This window comes from Mauremys mutica, chromosome 7 (genome assembly GCF_020497125.1).
Source record: "Mauremys mutica isolate MM-2020 ecotype Southern chromosome 7, ASM2049712v1, whole genome shotgun sequence".
Lineage (NCBI taxonomy): Eukaryota > Metazoa > Chordata > Testudines > Geoemydidae > Mauremys > Mauremys mutica.
The window spans coordinates 72,345,125-72,360,975 of NC_059078.1; the positions used below are offsets into that span (position 1 = coordinate 72,345,125).

Here is a 15,851-nt window from a genome sequence, read left to right on the forward strand (position 1 = left end):
CATCATACACAAGTGACATTTAAAGAATGAAATCATGCTAGGCATTTCTAAACATTATTACTTTGCTTGAACTACAACAATGTAACACAGGTGTCAGTAGCTCTGTGATGATAGGCATATCACTATTGTGGTCTAGCATGGTGTTTGTGATTCACCTCTTTTACTTTCAAGAGACTTTCTATTGGTGCTCTAAAAAGATCTACATATTTCCTTTCCTCAGTATCCAGAAACATGTAATTGAGGGGTTTTTGGACATGTTTTCTAAAAGCACATTCTCTTCTAATGAAACTCAGTAAGTAGCAGCATACACTATAATAAGTAAAATTAATGTTTGTAAAATGTTGCAAATAAGCTAAATATCACCACAAACACAGCTAACAAGATTTCCTTCTTAAATTAAGAATAAGATTACAAGAGGCTTGTGTATAAAACTGAGCACAAACTTTAAATATTGAGCTCCAATCAGCATTTGCATAACAGTATTTTTGATTGAGGAATTTGGTGCCAAATCAAATGCCTGTGCCGACAGGTGCAAGCTTCCCCAGTGCTACTGTTCTAATATACCTGAATCCTTAAGTACAGCATCATCTGTTTTTCCAGGCCTGTGCCCTAGTGTGCAGAAAATACATCTGTGCCAAATTATGCAAGTCTTTGTTATGCAGGAAAATCACCTAGAAAATTGCCTGTGATTTCTAACAGTGATGAGCCCAGTCCTGCAACCTTTTATTTGTGGACAAGTAATGAAGACGGCTGGCAGTACTGAGCAAGATCCACTCCAGGACAGAGGGATCCTTGCATGCCATTGAGTAGGCATAAGAACTCTTATGTCATCCTCTCTGCAGGTGGGGGAGAGGGCCCAAGAATAATTGAAATCCACTTGAACATTTATTCTTGAGATTCCTCAAGGGTCGATGTCTGAAATAAGTTAAATGAGGAGATAGAATAAAGTTCTGAAAATATGATTAGTGGGTTTCTTTCAAGAGCTGTCAAATGCATGTGTGTTATACAAAGCACACAGTCTAACCTTCAAATGCAGACCATGTTGCCATGGCAACTGAATAAATCCCCGAAGCTCTGAAGGAGAGGCAACTAGTGCCAAGCGAATGCTGACAGGTAAAACCAACCTACTGCCACCTCAGCAAAACATAAGTGAAGCTGCAAATAAATAAGAAATTAGCCCTCAGACAGGCCTATTTACTGAATCTTCAAAGGTGCGTGGTTTTATTTTTGTAAGCAACATACTTGGGAGAAGCAAAGGGCTCTGGGGATAGGTTGGGACTGCCAGACCTTTCTACACAGCAGCCTCTGGAATTAACACTAATAGGCTGACAATGCTTCAGAGAATGGAAAGTGAGATCTAGCCTGTATAGTACAGATGACTTGTCACCGTCTGCAGCTTTAATATTTAAGCCCATGGTGAATGAATGTGAGCTGACCCCTTGATAATAATGAAAGAACAGAGTTTCCCTGATGTCCAGTAGAAAGGCAGCTTCAAATTAGGTTGCTTTTGTAACATTCCCCTTCTAATCTGCAACAGCCTAGTGTTTTAATTTTTTCAGTGTTCTCATCTTTTCTTTGGGGGTATGAAAAGTGGGGGTGAGCAGATCGTGAGATGAGAGGATGGGTGGTTTTTAATAAAGTAGCTGGGGAATAGCGATTGTTCATAACTGAAATGTTCATAACTCTGAACAAAACATTATGGTTCTTCACAACTGAACATTGACTTAATACAGCTTTGAAACTTTGCTATGCTTTCCTTTTTAAAGTAATTTACATTTACTACAGTACTGTACGTGAGGGGTTTGTTTTTATTTTTGGCGGGGGGTGGTGGTGGTGGTGGGTGTTGCTGCCTGATTATGTTCTTACAGTTCCAAATGAGGTTTGTGGTTGACAGGTCTGTTTATAACTCTGGTGTATATAATGCTGAAATTCTACTGTAATATTCATCATGTATGATTATTTGAATAAGCATGGTTTATTCACAAATCCAAACTATTTCAGGAATTTTAGCACAGATGTTTATTCATATGAAAATTCCTAGTAAAAAGTTCATTTTCCTGTTTAAAAATGATTCACTAATCCAATCAGGGAGCAAAAACAACAACAACAACTTGTGACAGAAATGACAACCTACACACCATGAACAATGAAGTACAGAGTGGAAGTGAACAATGTGATCAAACTGTAGACTGAAATTTGTAACAGAACTTCCAACTTTGTAAAGTTAAATGCAACGCTTCCCAAGTGAAATGAACAAGTAGATTGTCTTTTAAGAAGATACTATGTCACTATTAGTGTATCAGCTTTTAGAATAAGAAATTTGTATGACTTATTTCTTTATTAAAATAGTTCCAAGTGAGTGTAGATTTCAGATTTATTATTAAAGGCTTCAGTTAGTTTTCTAGTCATACACCTTGAATCACATTCCAATATTTTCATTGCTGTCTAAATGTATAACTTAGCCCAGTGCTTTATTACAACTAGCTTCTGATAAAACAATCTATTGGGAAAGTCACCAAAAGATGATTTTAGGATTCAGGCATATTTCTTAGGTAAGAAATTAAATCTGGAATTTTTGCCCCTTCAGATTTTTTTGATCAGTATATTTGTCTGCTCACAGTCAGACTTGAGGAAACTCCAGAGTTTTAAATTGAAGTGGAACTCTATTTGCTGCTGTATTTCTGGATCAGAGGTAGCTAAAAATAAGCCATTGCTCAAATGATTTATTGAAGCTGCTGGCCTGTTCCCTATTCCATTTAAATAAGAGTCTTTTCATATCATCTTAACTACACTGTAGCCAATGGCTATAGTTGTGAATCAGCAGATATAACTCCCTTTTGTAAATCTCTGCCTAGAAGGGAATGTAGTTTGTTTTAAGGCTACCCCAATTAATTCTTCTCTGCTTAAATCCTCCCTTCCCCACAGCTCTTATTTACTCTTTAGGTTCTACAGTTGTCCATCTTCCAATAAAGAACCTCAGTTCAAGCAGCTGGCTTGCAATTCATTAGTTTCAAGTACCCTTTGAGGACTAATAGGACATTTCCACTGAGAAGCTAAATACTCAAGGCTGGATCGTCCCCTCCATTGACAGATATTCCCACACAACTCCCTGGGAATCCCCTAGAAACCCATCTGCTGGGGCTCTACTGGGTTATGCTGGTGTGGGAACATCTGTCCTATGCAGACTCTTGCATTTCTGTGTGACAGAGTCAGGGAGGAGGAAATTAAGTACTCATAGCATCAGAAACAGCTAGATAGAGCTCAGAAATGTTTTAATTCTCTCTTGGTCCCATCCATGGCTACTTCCGAGGGAACCCAGCCAACTTATGCCATCAGCATGCTGACAGGGTAAGGGAGGATAGATCAGTGCCAAGATACACACTTGCAGAGCACCTCTGAAGATCTGGAAGTCTTGAACACCTCACCTCATCCTGCTCTGCTGCCTCTCCAATCTGTCCTCCTTGAGAAAACAATTTAACATTGAACTTTTAAATATTTAAAGTGAAAATGAACCAATGTTGCCAAAACTATATTTTTCAATATCCCCAAAATTTAAATGTTCAGGATTTAATTAATTTAAAGAGAGAGTTTTGTTTTTTTCTAATTTGGAGTTATTTTTTCCCCTCAAAATGTCAGAATTTCCCATGGAACAGAAGTTCAAGTTTCTGACCAGCTCTAGATTATATTTCCTAACCCAGTAAAACTGAATTTATGGTCCCATTAGCTAGGAACCTGATATTGTTTTTATATTGCTACCTTAAAGCACTCTCCTGGTAGAGTAGGACAAATTAATTTATCCATTAGCCTGTTTGCAGCAGAGACTTCACTCCTAAAATGCCCTGTTTTCTGTCATCTTGGGTGGTGGGATCCCCTTATCTAATAGGAATCGTGATTATATGTGAAAAGTGCACAGGAAGTCTGCTGGTGTGGCTAGGCAATCCAAAATGGTTCAGAGGGATACTTAACTGTTTTCAGCAAGAGCCAGAAGAATCCCATTTAGACTTTCAAGGATCTGATCTTCAGTTTCATCTCCAAAGAGTTTGAGACATTCCAGGTGTTGATTTAGGGACTCTGTTTAAAGAGGAAACAAAGATATTACCAGATCTCCAATATTCCATTTCATTAAGGGTCTAGGCATTCTTTTTTGGTGAATGTTTTAAAAAACAAAAACACACTCACAACATATTGCATTGAAAAGAGTGGCCCAAATCTTTCTTTGCCCCAGATCTCAGATAACAGAATTGCTATGAAATGTTTGAGGTGGAAAGGCACTCTAGGTAGTGTAGGCATAGATCTTGCTGGGCATTAGTAAGCTTGCCTATAGCTTGATTTGAAGCTAAGGTTAGACTGTAAACAAGGGTGTGACAAGCTGTGTGCTGAAGAGAATATTTTTAGGCTTGCTGAGATAAGCCGGAACACACTAACTGATAAGCTTGAAGTGTAGCTAAGGTGAGAACATACATGATGGATCATGTAAGGACCAATACAATGTTCAAACCAATTAGATTCGAGTATAGATTTTAGCAGCTAGGAAAAAAGTGTACATAAACTGTGTAGTATGTGATAGGATTTGGAATTGTGGTATCAAGTATACCTAAATCCCCAGTGTCTGGGCCTGTCAAGTGTGGACATAGAACTGTTACTTGGCTAATGAAGTAACCTGAGTGACGAGCTGGAGCTGAACTGAATTGTTGGATCCCAGAGAGCTGGCAACATGTTCTGGATCAGTTGAGTGGAAAAGATCTCTGAGGGAATCCCAACTGGTATTATGGACATACAAAATGAGCCCACTAGTTAATCTTACTTGAGTTCAGAATTCCCCATGCCAACTAGGGCCACAACTAGCAGTTGCACAGGAACAGTTTACCACAGTCAAGTATACAAGAAAAAATACTGCCTTGCATAGATATGCAACATAGCATATATACATATTCACACAAATTTGCCCCACCGTACTAATTTTTTTAAATAAAGAATACTTTGAAAAGTGTTCAGAAAGAGAAATGACTAGACAGAGGGGCAAAAAAAAAAAACAAAAAAAAAACCCAGAACAATTTTTTCCCCCCAAACACTTTTTCCTCCTCCTCCAACATGACCTTTTGGTACTAGAATAAAATTAGACCCTGACCAATTCACTCATGGTTTCAGTTTAATAAAATGTTCATGCATCTGAGGAAAGTTGGCAGAGCCAATAACAAAAATCTCAGGTGTTGCCCATTCCTAGAAGAGATTAAAAAAGGATGCACAAATTTAGACTTTGAGGGAAGGGGTTATTTTTGGTTTTGGATGAACTGTGAAGAGGAGGTGAAGATTTTGAAACAAGATTCTGTGCTTTTAAGAAAATCATTCAAGCTTCTTTAAGTGTGATAGTGGTGACCCTGATCTAGATTTCCAATAACCCATAAAGAATGGGTGCCACTCCCAGTGACATTGGTGGGGTGCTAGACTATGCATAAAATGTACTTGCTTGATGATTTATGGCTCAAGTTCATGGGCTAGACTACAGAAATTACATTGAAGTGTGCAGAGCCTTCGTTAGCAGAACTGCAATAAAATAGTGACTAGTTTGTGGAGTAAAAACTAAGAACTTTGTTTTTCCATAAAAACACGTGCATATACTCAGCCCAGACATTTTTCTGCATTTTCTTAGTAGTGATAATTCATCATTCCCATTTGTTGTTGTCGTGACGCTTGTGACATTTTTGCTACTTTCTCTCTCTCCGTGTCTGTCTATTAAGTGAGGTGAGTTTTTCTAAATGATGGTGTACATGCTGTGCAGGAGCTGTTTTTCTCCAGCAAAATAACAGGTGTCTTGTGCTGTTTGTTGTTTTTAAAAGGAGTGGAGCAATATTGAAGGTTATTGTTGCTTATAGGGCAAAAGTTGTTTTTGGTTGAAATGGGAAGAAAAAAAAAAAGCAATTCGACTCAGACTTTAAGGTCAGAAGAACCATTCTGATCATCTAGAGGGACTTCCTGCATATTGCAAGCCACAGAACCTCACTCACTCCTGAAATAGACCCCTAGCCTCTGGCTGAGTTACGGAAGTCCTCAAATAATGGTTTAAAACCTTCAAGTTACAGAGAATCCATGACTTGCTCTAGTTTAAACCAGCAAGTGAGCCAGGCACCATATTGTAGAGGAAGGCAAAAAAAAAACAACCCAAAAACCAAAAAACAAAAAACCACACACACCACACAGGGCCTCTGCAAATCTGACCTGGGGAAAAATTCCTTCCCAGCCCTAACTATGGTGATCAGTTGAACCCAGAACATGTCAGCAGGACCCATCAGCCATATACCTGGGAAAGAATTCTCTGTAGTAACTCAGAGACTCCCTATCTAGTGTCCCGTTTCTGGCCACTGGAGATTTTTGCTACCAGCAGTCACAGATGGACCACATGCCATTATAGGCAATCATACCATGCTCGCCATAAACTTATCAAATTCAGTATTGAAACCAGTAAGGTTTTTTGCCCTCACTGCTTCCCTTGGAAGGCTGTTCCAGAATGCCATTCCTTTGATGGTTAGAAACCTTCTTCTAATTCCAAACCTCGGACCTGTTGATGGTAGTTTATAGCCATTTGTTCTTGTGTCAACATTGGCATTTAACGTAAATATCTCATCTCCCTCCATGGTTTTTATCCCGCTGATGTATTTATAAAGAGCAATCACATCTCCCCTCAACCTTCATTTTGTTAGGCTAACATGCCAAGTTCCTTGAGTCTCTCCTTGTAAGGCAGCTTTTCCATTCTTCTGATCATCCAAGTAACCCTTCTCTGCACCTGTTTGAGTTTGAATTAACCTTTCTTCACATGGGGGTTCAGAATAGCACACGGTATGCCAGATAAACACTCACCAGTGCCGTGTGTAATGTCAATAACATTTCCCTATTTTTACTGGAAATCTCACCTAATACATTTTAGGATTTAATTAACCTTTTTCACAGCTGCATCACAGTGGCAGCTCATAGTCATCCTGTGATCAACCAATACACCTAGGTCTTTCTCCACCTCTGTCACTTCCAGTTGATATGTCTCCAGCATATAGCAAAAATTCTTATAGATTTAGGGACTAACACCACTTTGCACTATTAAATATCATCCCATTTTTAATTACTCCAGTTCTCTAGGTCCTCCAGATCTTCCTGTATGATATTCCTGTCCTACTCTGTATTGGCAATACTCCCAACTTTGTGTCATCCACATATTTTATTAGCAGACTGACTTTTTGTGCTAAGGTCATTAATAAAATTTTTAAGTGAGATTGAGATTGGTCCCAAGGCCAAAGGAACTCTACTCCCTCCAGCCTGAAAGTTCACCTTTGTACAAAATGGGGAATGACTGCCTAGGAAGGATTATAGTGGATCACAAGCTAAATACAAGTCAACAGCGTAACACTGTTGCAACCCAAAGAAAAAAAAACAAAAAAACTCACACACCACACACACCAACCAACCAACCCCCACACCACATCATTCTGGGATGTGTTAGCAGGAGTGTTGTAAGTAAGACCCGAGAAGTAATTCTTCCACTCTACTCCAGGCTGATAAGGCCTAAGATGGAGAATTGTGTCCAGTTCAGGGTGCCACATTTCAGGAAAGATGTGTGCAAATTGGAGAAAGTCCAGAGGAGAGCAACAAATTATTAAACGTCTAGAGCTACGAGGAAAGATTGAAAAAATTGGGTTTGTTCAGTTTGGAGAACACTGACGGGGACATAAGTCTTCAAGTACATAAAAGGTTGTTTCAAGGAAGAGGGTGAAAAATTCTCATTAACTTCTGAGGATAGGACAAGAAGCACTGGTATCATTACAAAGCTTATCTGAGTGTGTTCATCCTATTTGTATGAATGTATCGTTCTTGAATCTGAAACTAGAAGTATAAAATATAACTGAGGTCCTATTGTAATTATGCAAAGTGTGGGCCATTAATAGTGGTTTAGAATCTTGATGACTCCCATCAACTAGGACAATTGACTGTAGATGGCTGTTTACTTGCAAGCCTTCCTGTGAGTCAGGCTGGGAAGAATGAAGGCTTGGGGTCTCACAGGACATGTGACCATGTCACCTGGTACTGGAATCCATCTTTAACCTGGTGCTTTTCCATTTAGAAGGAGGGGTGGGGACCCAGAGAGACAAAAAGATTCCTGCCTTGTGCCAAAGCCATATAAGAGGGTGGAACAGAACAAAGGAGGCTGCAGTCATGAGAAATCCCGTAGCTACCACCTGAGTTGGAACAAGGACTGTACCAGGTTAAAGGATTGGGCCCACACCAGGAAGGAGTCTAGTCTGTGAAGAAGCTTATTGGAACATCTGAGGGTGAGATTTACCTGTATTTAGTTTCCTACTGTATTAGGCTTAGACTTGCATGTTTGTTTTATTTTGCTTGGTAATTTACTTTGCTCTGTCTGTTATTGCTTGGAACCACTTAAATCCTACTTGTTAAATTTAATAAAAATCATTTTGTTTATTTATTAACCCAGAGCAAGTAATTAATACCTGGCGTAGCAAACAGCTGTGCATCTCTCTCTATCAGTGTTATAGAGGGTGAACAATTTAGAGTTTACCCCGTATAAGCTTTATACAGAGTAAAATGGATGTATTTGGGGTTTGGACCCCACTGGGAATTGGGTAGCTGAGTGCTGGAGACAGGAGTACTTCTTAAACTGTTTTCAGTTAAGCCTGCAGCTTGTGGGGGCCATATTTGCAGCAGGTTAGTGTGGCTGACTCAATAAGAGAGGGTACTGAAGTCCCAAGCTGCCAGGGAAAATGGGCTCAGAGGTAGTCTCAACACATCAGGTGGCAGTCCCCAGGGGCTGTGACCCAACCCATCAGAACTCTCACAGCTGTCTATGTAGCAGTCATAGCCTTCCCTCCTAAATGCCTGTCAAAAGAGAAAAAAAGGACACACAAAACACCACTTACTCCCTCCTGCGAACTCCCCTTAGAAACTCCCACTAAAACTCCCCAGCTTCCAGCTCTGTTTGCAGGCTCCTGTGCCATTGGCTGGCTGCCTTTATAGGCTCCCTAATCAGGGCTCTACTGTGATCAAATGCTCTGCTTCTCTGTCAGCATGCTGCCCCCTACCAGCCCCTGAACACAACACACACACACTCAAGAGCTCACTGGCCGTTTGGGCTATAAGAATTTTATGCTTTGGTATTTTATAGTAATTGTGCTATTAAAAAGGGCCGGATTCCCAAAAGGATTTCTTTGATCAATCTCTTTCTGTTCAATGTTCCTTATTTATCCTGAGTAACACACTGTAGGCATTGATCTGTATTGGACCTATTGTGCTTTTGTCTGAGCACTTAGCTTTCCCAGAAACCACATGCGAAGGTCAACATAGACATAACCAACAGGGGAAGTGTCAAAGCAAAGCAACTTGTGAATTTATAGCATTGCTTAGTGGTGCAAACACAGCAAGAGCTGCTGGAATAGGGAAGTCGATAAGAAGAATAATTTCTTCTGACTTGCTGTAAGAACTTAGTGAAGCTGTCTCCCTTTCTGTAGGGCTATGCACATGAAAGTAACAGGAATATATTTTTTAAAAAGGGGATTTCATTTAAGTCAAATGATTCCAGAATGCAGCTTTAAGAAGTGTCACACGAGCAACTCTGACTGCTGTGCAGTCTTTAGGGCTGTAGCCCACGAAAGCTTATGCTCAAATAAATTTGTTAGTCTCTAAGGCCTAGTCCACACTAGGACTTTAATTCGAATTTAGCTGCGTTAATTCGAATTAACCGTGCACCCGTCCACACCAGGAAGCCATTTAATTCGACCTAGAGGGCTCTTTAGTTCGAATTCGGTACACCACCCCGACGAGGGGAGTAGCGCTAAATTCGACATGGCTATGTCGAATTAGGCTAGGTGTGGATGCAAATCGAACTTACTAGCTCCGGGAGCTATCCCACAGTGCACCACTGTGTTGACGCTCTGGACAGCAGTCCGAGCTCAGATGTTCTGATCAGCCATACAGGAAAAGCCCTGGGAAAATTTGAATTCCTTTTCCTGTCTGGCCAGTTTGAATCTCATTTCCTGTGTGGACGTCGTGGCGAGCTCAGCAGCACTGGCAGCGATGCAGAGCTCTCCAGCAGAGGAGTCCATGCAATCTCAGAGTAGAAAGAGGGCCCCAGCATGGACTGACCGGGAAGTCTTGGATCTGATCGCTGTGTGGGGCGATGAGTCTGTGCTTTCGGAGCTGCGCTCCAACAAACGGAATGCAAAGACCTACGAGAAGGTCTCCAAAGCCATGGCACTCAGAGGATACAGCCGGGATGCAACGCAGTGCCGCGTGAAAATCAAGGACCTGAGACAAGGCTACCAAAAAATCAAAGCGGCAAACGGACGCTCCGGAGCCCAGCCCCAGACATGCCGCTTCTACGAGGCACTGCATGCCATTCTCGGTGGGTCTGCCACCACTGCCCCACCAGTGACCGTGGACTCTGAGGATGGGATAGTGTCGAGGGGCAGTTTCTCGGCGATGTTCGCCGATGGGGGAAGATGAGGAAGGGTTTGTGGAGGACGAGGCAGGCGACAGCGGTTACAATACTGCTTTCCCCGACAGCCAGGATCTCTTCATCACCCTCACAGAGATCCCCTACCAACCCTCCCCGGCCGTTAACCTGGACTCCGAATCAGGGGAAGGATCAGTCGGTAAGTGCTATAAACATGTAAACATTTATTTCTTAACAAAACAGGAATAAAAACTATATAAAAAAAGGTCAATGCATATAGGTATCGAACAAAAATCCTCTTGGGACAGTTCAACGAAGCTCTCTGAGAGGTACTCGAAAAGCCTCCTTAGGAGGTTCCCGGGGAGAGGTGCCTTGTTGGGTGCTCCGTGGAAGCACACTCTTCCGCGCCAGGCCATCAGGAGGTATAATGGGAGCATCGCCTCGACCAGCATGGCAGCATAGGGCCCTGGTCTGTGCAGGGATTCACGCAGCATTCGCTCTCTGTTTGTCCTGGAGACCCGCCTCAGGGTGATCTCGCTCGGCGACTGCTGCATCTAATTAGGGGAATTACTTTAATGTTACTATTGTGAATGCTTGACTTTTCCTTTGCATAACAATGACCGTCGTTTAACAGCCACGTGTTGTAGGCTGCAGAGGAAAAGCATACAGGGATCTTTCCTGGGGACAGCCGCGAGGGGCTGGAACAGGGTCAGACTTTATGCTTTCCAGATTGCCTGCAGCAGGAGGGCCCTGCTATCCATTAACTGTTAAGCAGCCTAAAGTTTCCAGCTTACCAGGCCTGGCTGCTACACGGATTCTGCTGTCCTGCCCCGCTTGTCTGATCTCCAGTGCAAGACCCCAGGCAATGAAAGCAAATGCCAAAAATTCGAACTTGTCCTGAGAGCACATGAGATTAGGTGCCCTGTATGGTCTTGTTCACAGAAACGGAGTAGACTGTGTTCAGTGTTCGCAAACATGTATCTTTTCAAGGAAATCACTTCCTTTTTCCCATCACACAGCTGCGGCTCTTTCCCGAACTGCCCCGGCATCCCCCTCACAGAGGTTGGCGCAGATTAGGCGGCGAAAGAAAAAGACTCGGGACGAGATGTTCTCTGAACTGATGGCCATCTCCAGAGCCGAGGCGGCACAGCAGAGCCAGTGGAGGGAGACCCTCTCTCAGCAGCAGCACTCACACAGCGAACGGGAGGACAGGTGGTGGCAGGAAGACCAGCAGGTGACTCAAACGCTGCTTGGACTAATGAGGGAGCAAACGGACACGCTCCGGCGCCTTGTGGATGTTCTGCAGGACCGCAGGCAGGAGCAGAGAGCCCCCCTGAACTGTATCTGCAACCGCCCTCCCCCGCCACAAAGTCCTGTCCCCCCCCTCACCCAAAATCACAAGAAGGAGGGGCGCTAGGGGCCGTGAAAACTGTCACTCCACCCCAGCAGAGCGCTCATGTACCAAACAGCTCTCATTCCCTAAAGTATGAGAATTGCTTGCCTTCCTGGCTCACCCGATCCCAAATCCCAGTTTCATCCCCCAACTGTGTAGTTGAGTATTAAAAATAGTTTGCTGTTCATTACTGTTTCCGTCATGTTTCTTTGCAGAAGACTTTGTGTGAAGGGGGGGGGAGGGGTTTGTTAATTGCATAGGACAGCCACCATTAACAGGGTACAGACATGGGGGCAGGATCAACAGCAGGCCACACACAGACAGTCACTAGGCACCCGGGTCACTGTGTGAGGTGTCTGCTGCCCCAGGTCAGTCTGGGAGGTGTATGTTGCCCCAGGGTCCGAGCGCCTGGCATCCACAAATGGCAAGGCAGGCTGCCCTTACCATGCCTTTCCACCCTAGCCATGAACCTCTCCGATGCCCTGAGCCCCAGCCAGAGCCATCATCCACCCACACCTACTCACCCTTCCCACACACCCCTCACCCCTTCCTGCAAACCCACCCCTTCCTGCACACCCTCCGGTAACCGTCCTCCCCCCAGAGACCGCTGTAGGAGCAGGAGCCTGTCAGTCCTCGAGTGTAGAAGCGGTATGTACATCACTGCACACCGTACCCACCACAGTCTGCGTCCCTGTTGTAACCCTTGAACGAGAATTCGTTAGTAAAGAAAACTTTAATTAAAAATGTTCCAATAACTTTATTTTTAAACGTCTGTTGGAGGGGGGAAACCTGGTGAACGGGGTATGTAACCGCTGAAAAAAGACAATAGGAACTGAAACAGGGGCAGGTTCAGCTTCTCTGTAAAGAGACTGGACAGTCATAGGTTACCCTGCTCTCTGAGGAACCTAGCTTTCAAAGCCTCCCGGATGCACAGCGCTTCCCGCTGGGCTCTTCTAATCGCACGGGTGTCTGGCTGAGCGTAATCAGCAGCCATGCGATTTGCCTCAACCTCCCATCCCGCCATAAAGGTCTCCCCCTTGCTCTCACAGAGATTGTGGAGCACACAGCAAGCTGCAATAACAATGGGGATATTGGTTTCGCTGAGATCCGAGCGAGTGAGTAAGCTCCTCCATCTCCCCTTGAGACGTCCGAAAGCACACTCCACCACCATTCTGCACTTGCTCAGCCGGTAGTTGAAGAGCTCCTTGTCACTGTCCAGGGCGCCTGTATAGGGCTTCATCAGCCAGGGCATTAGCGGGTAGGCTGGGTCCCCGAGGATCACTGTAGGCATCTCCACATCCCCAACACTTACTTTGTGGTCCAGGAAGAAACTACCTTCCTGCAGGCGTCTAAACAGACCAGAGTTCCTGAACACACGCGCGTCATGAACCTTGCCCGGCCACCCGACGTAGATGTTGGTAAAACGTCCCTTATGGTCCACCAGTGCTTGCAGCACCATTGAAAAGTAGCCCTTTCGGTTAATATACTGGTTGGCCTGGTGGGCCGGTCCCAGGATAGGGATGCGAGTGCCATCTATAGCCCCACCGCAGTTTGGGAATCCCATCGCGGCGAAGCCATCTATGACGACCTGGACGTTTCCCAGGGTCACCACCTTTGAGAGCAGTAGGTCAACGATTGCGTGGGCTACTTGCATCACAGCAACCCCCACGGTAGATTTGCCCACGCCAAAGTGGTTCGCTACTGACCGGTAGCTGTCTGGCGTGGCAAGTTTCCAGAGGGCTATGGCCACTCGCTTCTGCACACTCAGGGCTGCTCGCATACGGGTGTCCTGGCGCTTCAGGGCAGGGGCCAGCAAGTCACACAGTTCAAGGAAAGTGCCCTTACGCATCCTGAAGTTTCGCAGCCACTGTGATTCATCCCAGACCTGCAGCACTATGCGGTCCCACCAGTCCGTGCTTGTTTCCCGGGCCCAGAATCGCTGTCCCATAGCATGAACGTGACCCATTGCCACCATGATCTCCACGGCGCGGCGTACCGTGCTTTGTGAGAGGTCTCTGCCACTCTGCCACTTCACGTCCTCACCGCGCTGCCGGAGCCTCCTCGCCCGATTTCTCAGCAGCTGACTGTGGAAGAGGTGTTCGATAAGGTGCGAGGAGTTGACAACAGCCATAAGTGCAGCGATGATCGCAGCGGGCTCCATGCTCGCAGTGCTGTGGCGTCCGCGCTGTCACTGACCAGAAAAGTGCGCGAACAGAGTTCCCGCCGGCGCTTTCAAGGAGAGAGGGCGGGAGTGACGGTTGAATGATGACAGTTACCCAAAACCACCCTCGACACATTTTTCCCCCAGAAGGCATTGGGGGCTCTACCCAGCATTCCAATGGGAAGCGGGGACTGCGGGAACTGTGGGATAGCTGCCCAGAATGCACCGCTTCCAATGTCGACGCTTGCCACGTTAGTGTGGACTCACAAATTCGAATTAGTGTCCTTGGTGTGGATACACAAATTCGAATTCATCATCAGGTCGAATCCACAAATTCGACCTAAGTTAAATCGAACTACTCCTGTAGTGTAGACATACCCTAAGGTGCCACGAGTACTCCTGTTCTTTTTGCGGATACAGACTAACACAGCTGCTACTCTGAAACCTATCTTTAGGTTAGGTTTCTTAAAATGTAGTTAACAGGCAGGGATATAAATGCTAATAAAAATATGGAGGTAGATTGGGGTCAGAGTGAATGATCTGGTACCTCCTATGATTCTTCCTTTTAAAGATTGCCTTATGGGGTTGGGAATCTGTTTAATCTCTAATCAAGGCAATTATATCTTATCTGTACTAAGAAATTCCAAAACTAAATTTCCAATATTTGAAAGTGAAAAGGTAGAAAACCATATCAATGCAAAGGAGGTTGTTTAAAAAAAATAGCATGCAATAGAATCAACATTATCCTAGGCTATTCATGTAGACTGGTAGAGTGGTAATTAAAAATCCAGGTGCTTTGTTATTCCTTTAGGGACTAGATCAGTCAAGTAACACCATATGCACAATGACTCTTGTAGTCCTTGAAAATATTCCATCTGATTAAAATCCATTGTGTTAAGGAATTAAAATAACCACTATAAGGAAGAGAATAAAAAGTGGTATATTAAAAGCTACATTCAAGAAAGATTGACTTGCAGAAGAAAAAACTTTTAAAACCGATATTTGAAAAACCAAATGCTTCTTTTTAGATGCTGCTATCCATCTTTCCCCTCCCCCTCCCAGTTGTTTACTGCTTACTAGAGCTTTATTTGAGTGTAATCAGTGTAGGACTGATCAGACTCATCTTCCTTTGTTTGATCCTGAAGTGGAGTAATGTGGCAGACCCCCCCCTCCCGCATAGCCCTTTCATTGAGGGCAGATCACAAAGGCACAAATACAGGTTATGACTTAAGCTGTCTGGTAAAAGGAAGTTCCACATCTCAATCAAAGGTCGACGTGGCAGAATTTCTGGCAAAGCAGGCTACTAGGGAGCTGGCAGGAAAGCAGGCTGGTTAGGTAGCCCACCTGGCTTCTGTCAAAGGTTTGATGGAATCAGTACATTCGTACAGAATGTTTCAGTCCAAACATTTATCACCAGAAATGTGTTCCGCCAGTTCTAGCTGTGACTGAGCTGGGGGCAGGGTGTGTGAAATGGGCTATGAGGGAGAAAGCGGATTAACTATGCCCCTGGATGGGTCATCTGCAGAGACTGGAACTCGGATGGAGAGAAGGAAATGGTTTCACAAATATTTTATTTGCCGTGATGTGGCAGATCTTCAGCTGATGTAAATCAGCATAGCCCCATTCATTTCAATGGACTACCCCAATTTATGTCAGCCAAGGATCCACTCTGTCTAGTTTTTTTTTTAAACTGGTCTTCCCCCCCACCACACCTCAATTTATACACTACACTAAACCCTTCATCTGCTAATCTTTAATTTTTGAGAAGAGTTTTCTAAAACTGGGAATATAAATGCTCTCTAGTTATCTAAAGAGCATACTGTATAATAGATGGGAGCCTATGC

The 15,851-nt window shown here is 44.0% G+C and overlaps 2 protein-coding genes across 3 annotated transcripts in view; one reads left to right on the forward strand and one right to left on the reverse strand.

Moving 5' to 3' along the window:
• LOC123375039 (rap1 GTPase-GDP dissociation stimulator 1-like) overlaps positions 1 to 15,851 on the reverse strand; it is a 61,826-nt gene that overhangs the window by 38,807 nt on the left and 7,168 nt on the right. Inside the window, exon 2 of the mRNA XM_045025598.1 lies at positions 3,967 to 4,071. Within this exon, the coding sequence (XP_044881533.1) occupies positions 3,967 to 4,071 (105 nt within the window). The remainder of the gene's footprint in view (positions 1 to 3,966; positions 4,072 to 15,851) is intronic.
• Positions 1 to 15,851, forward strand: part of SH2D4B (SH2 domain containing 4B) — a 196,423-nt gene that overhangs the window by 11,285 nt on the left and 169,287 nt on the right. The window lies entirely within an intron of this gene.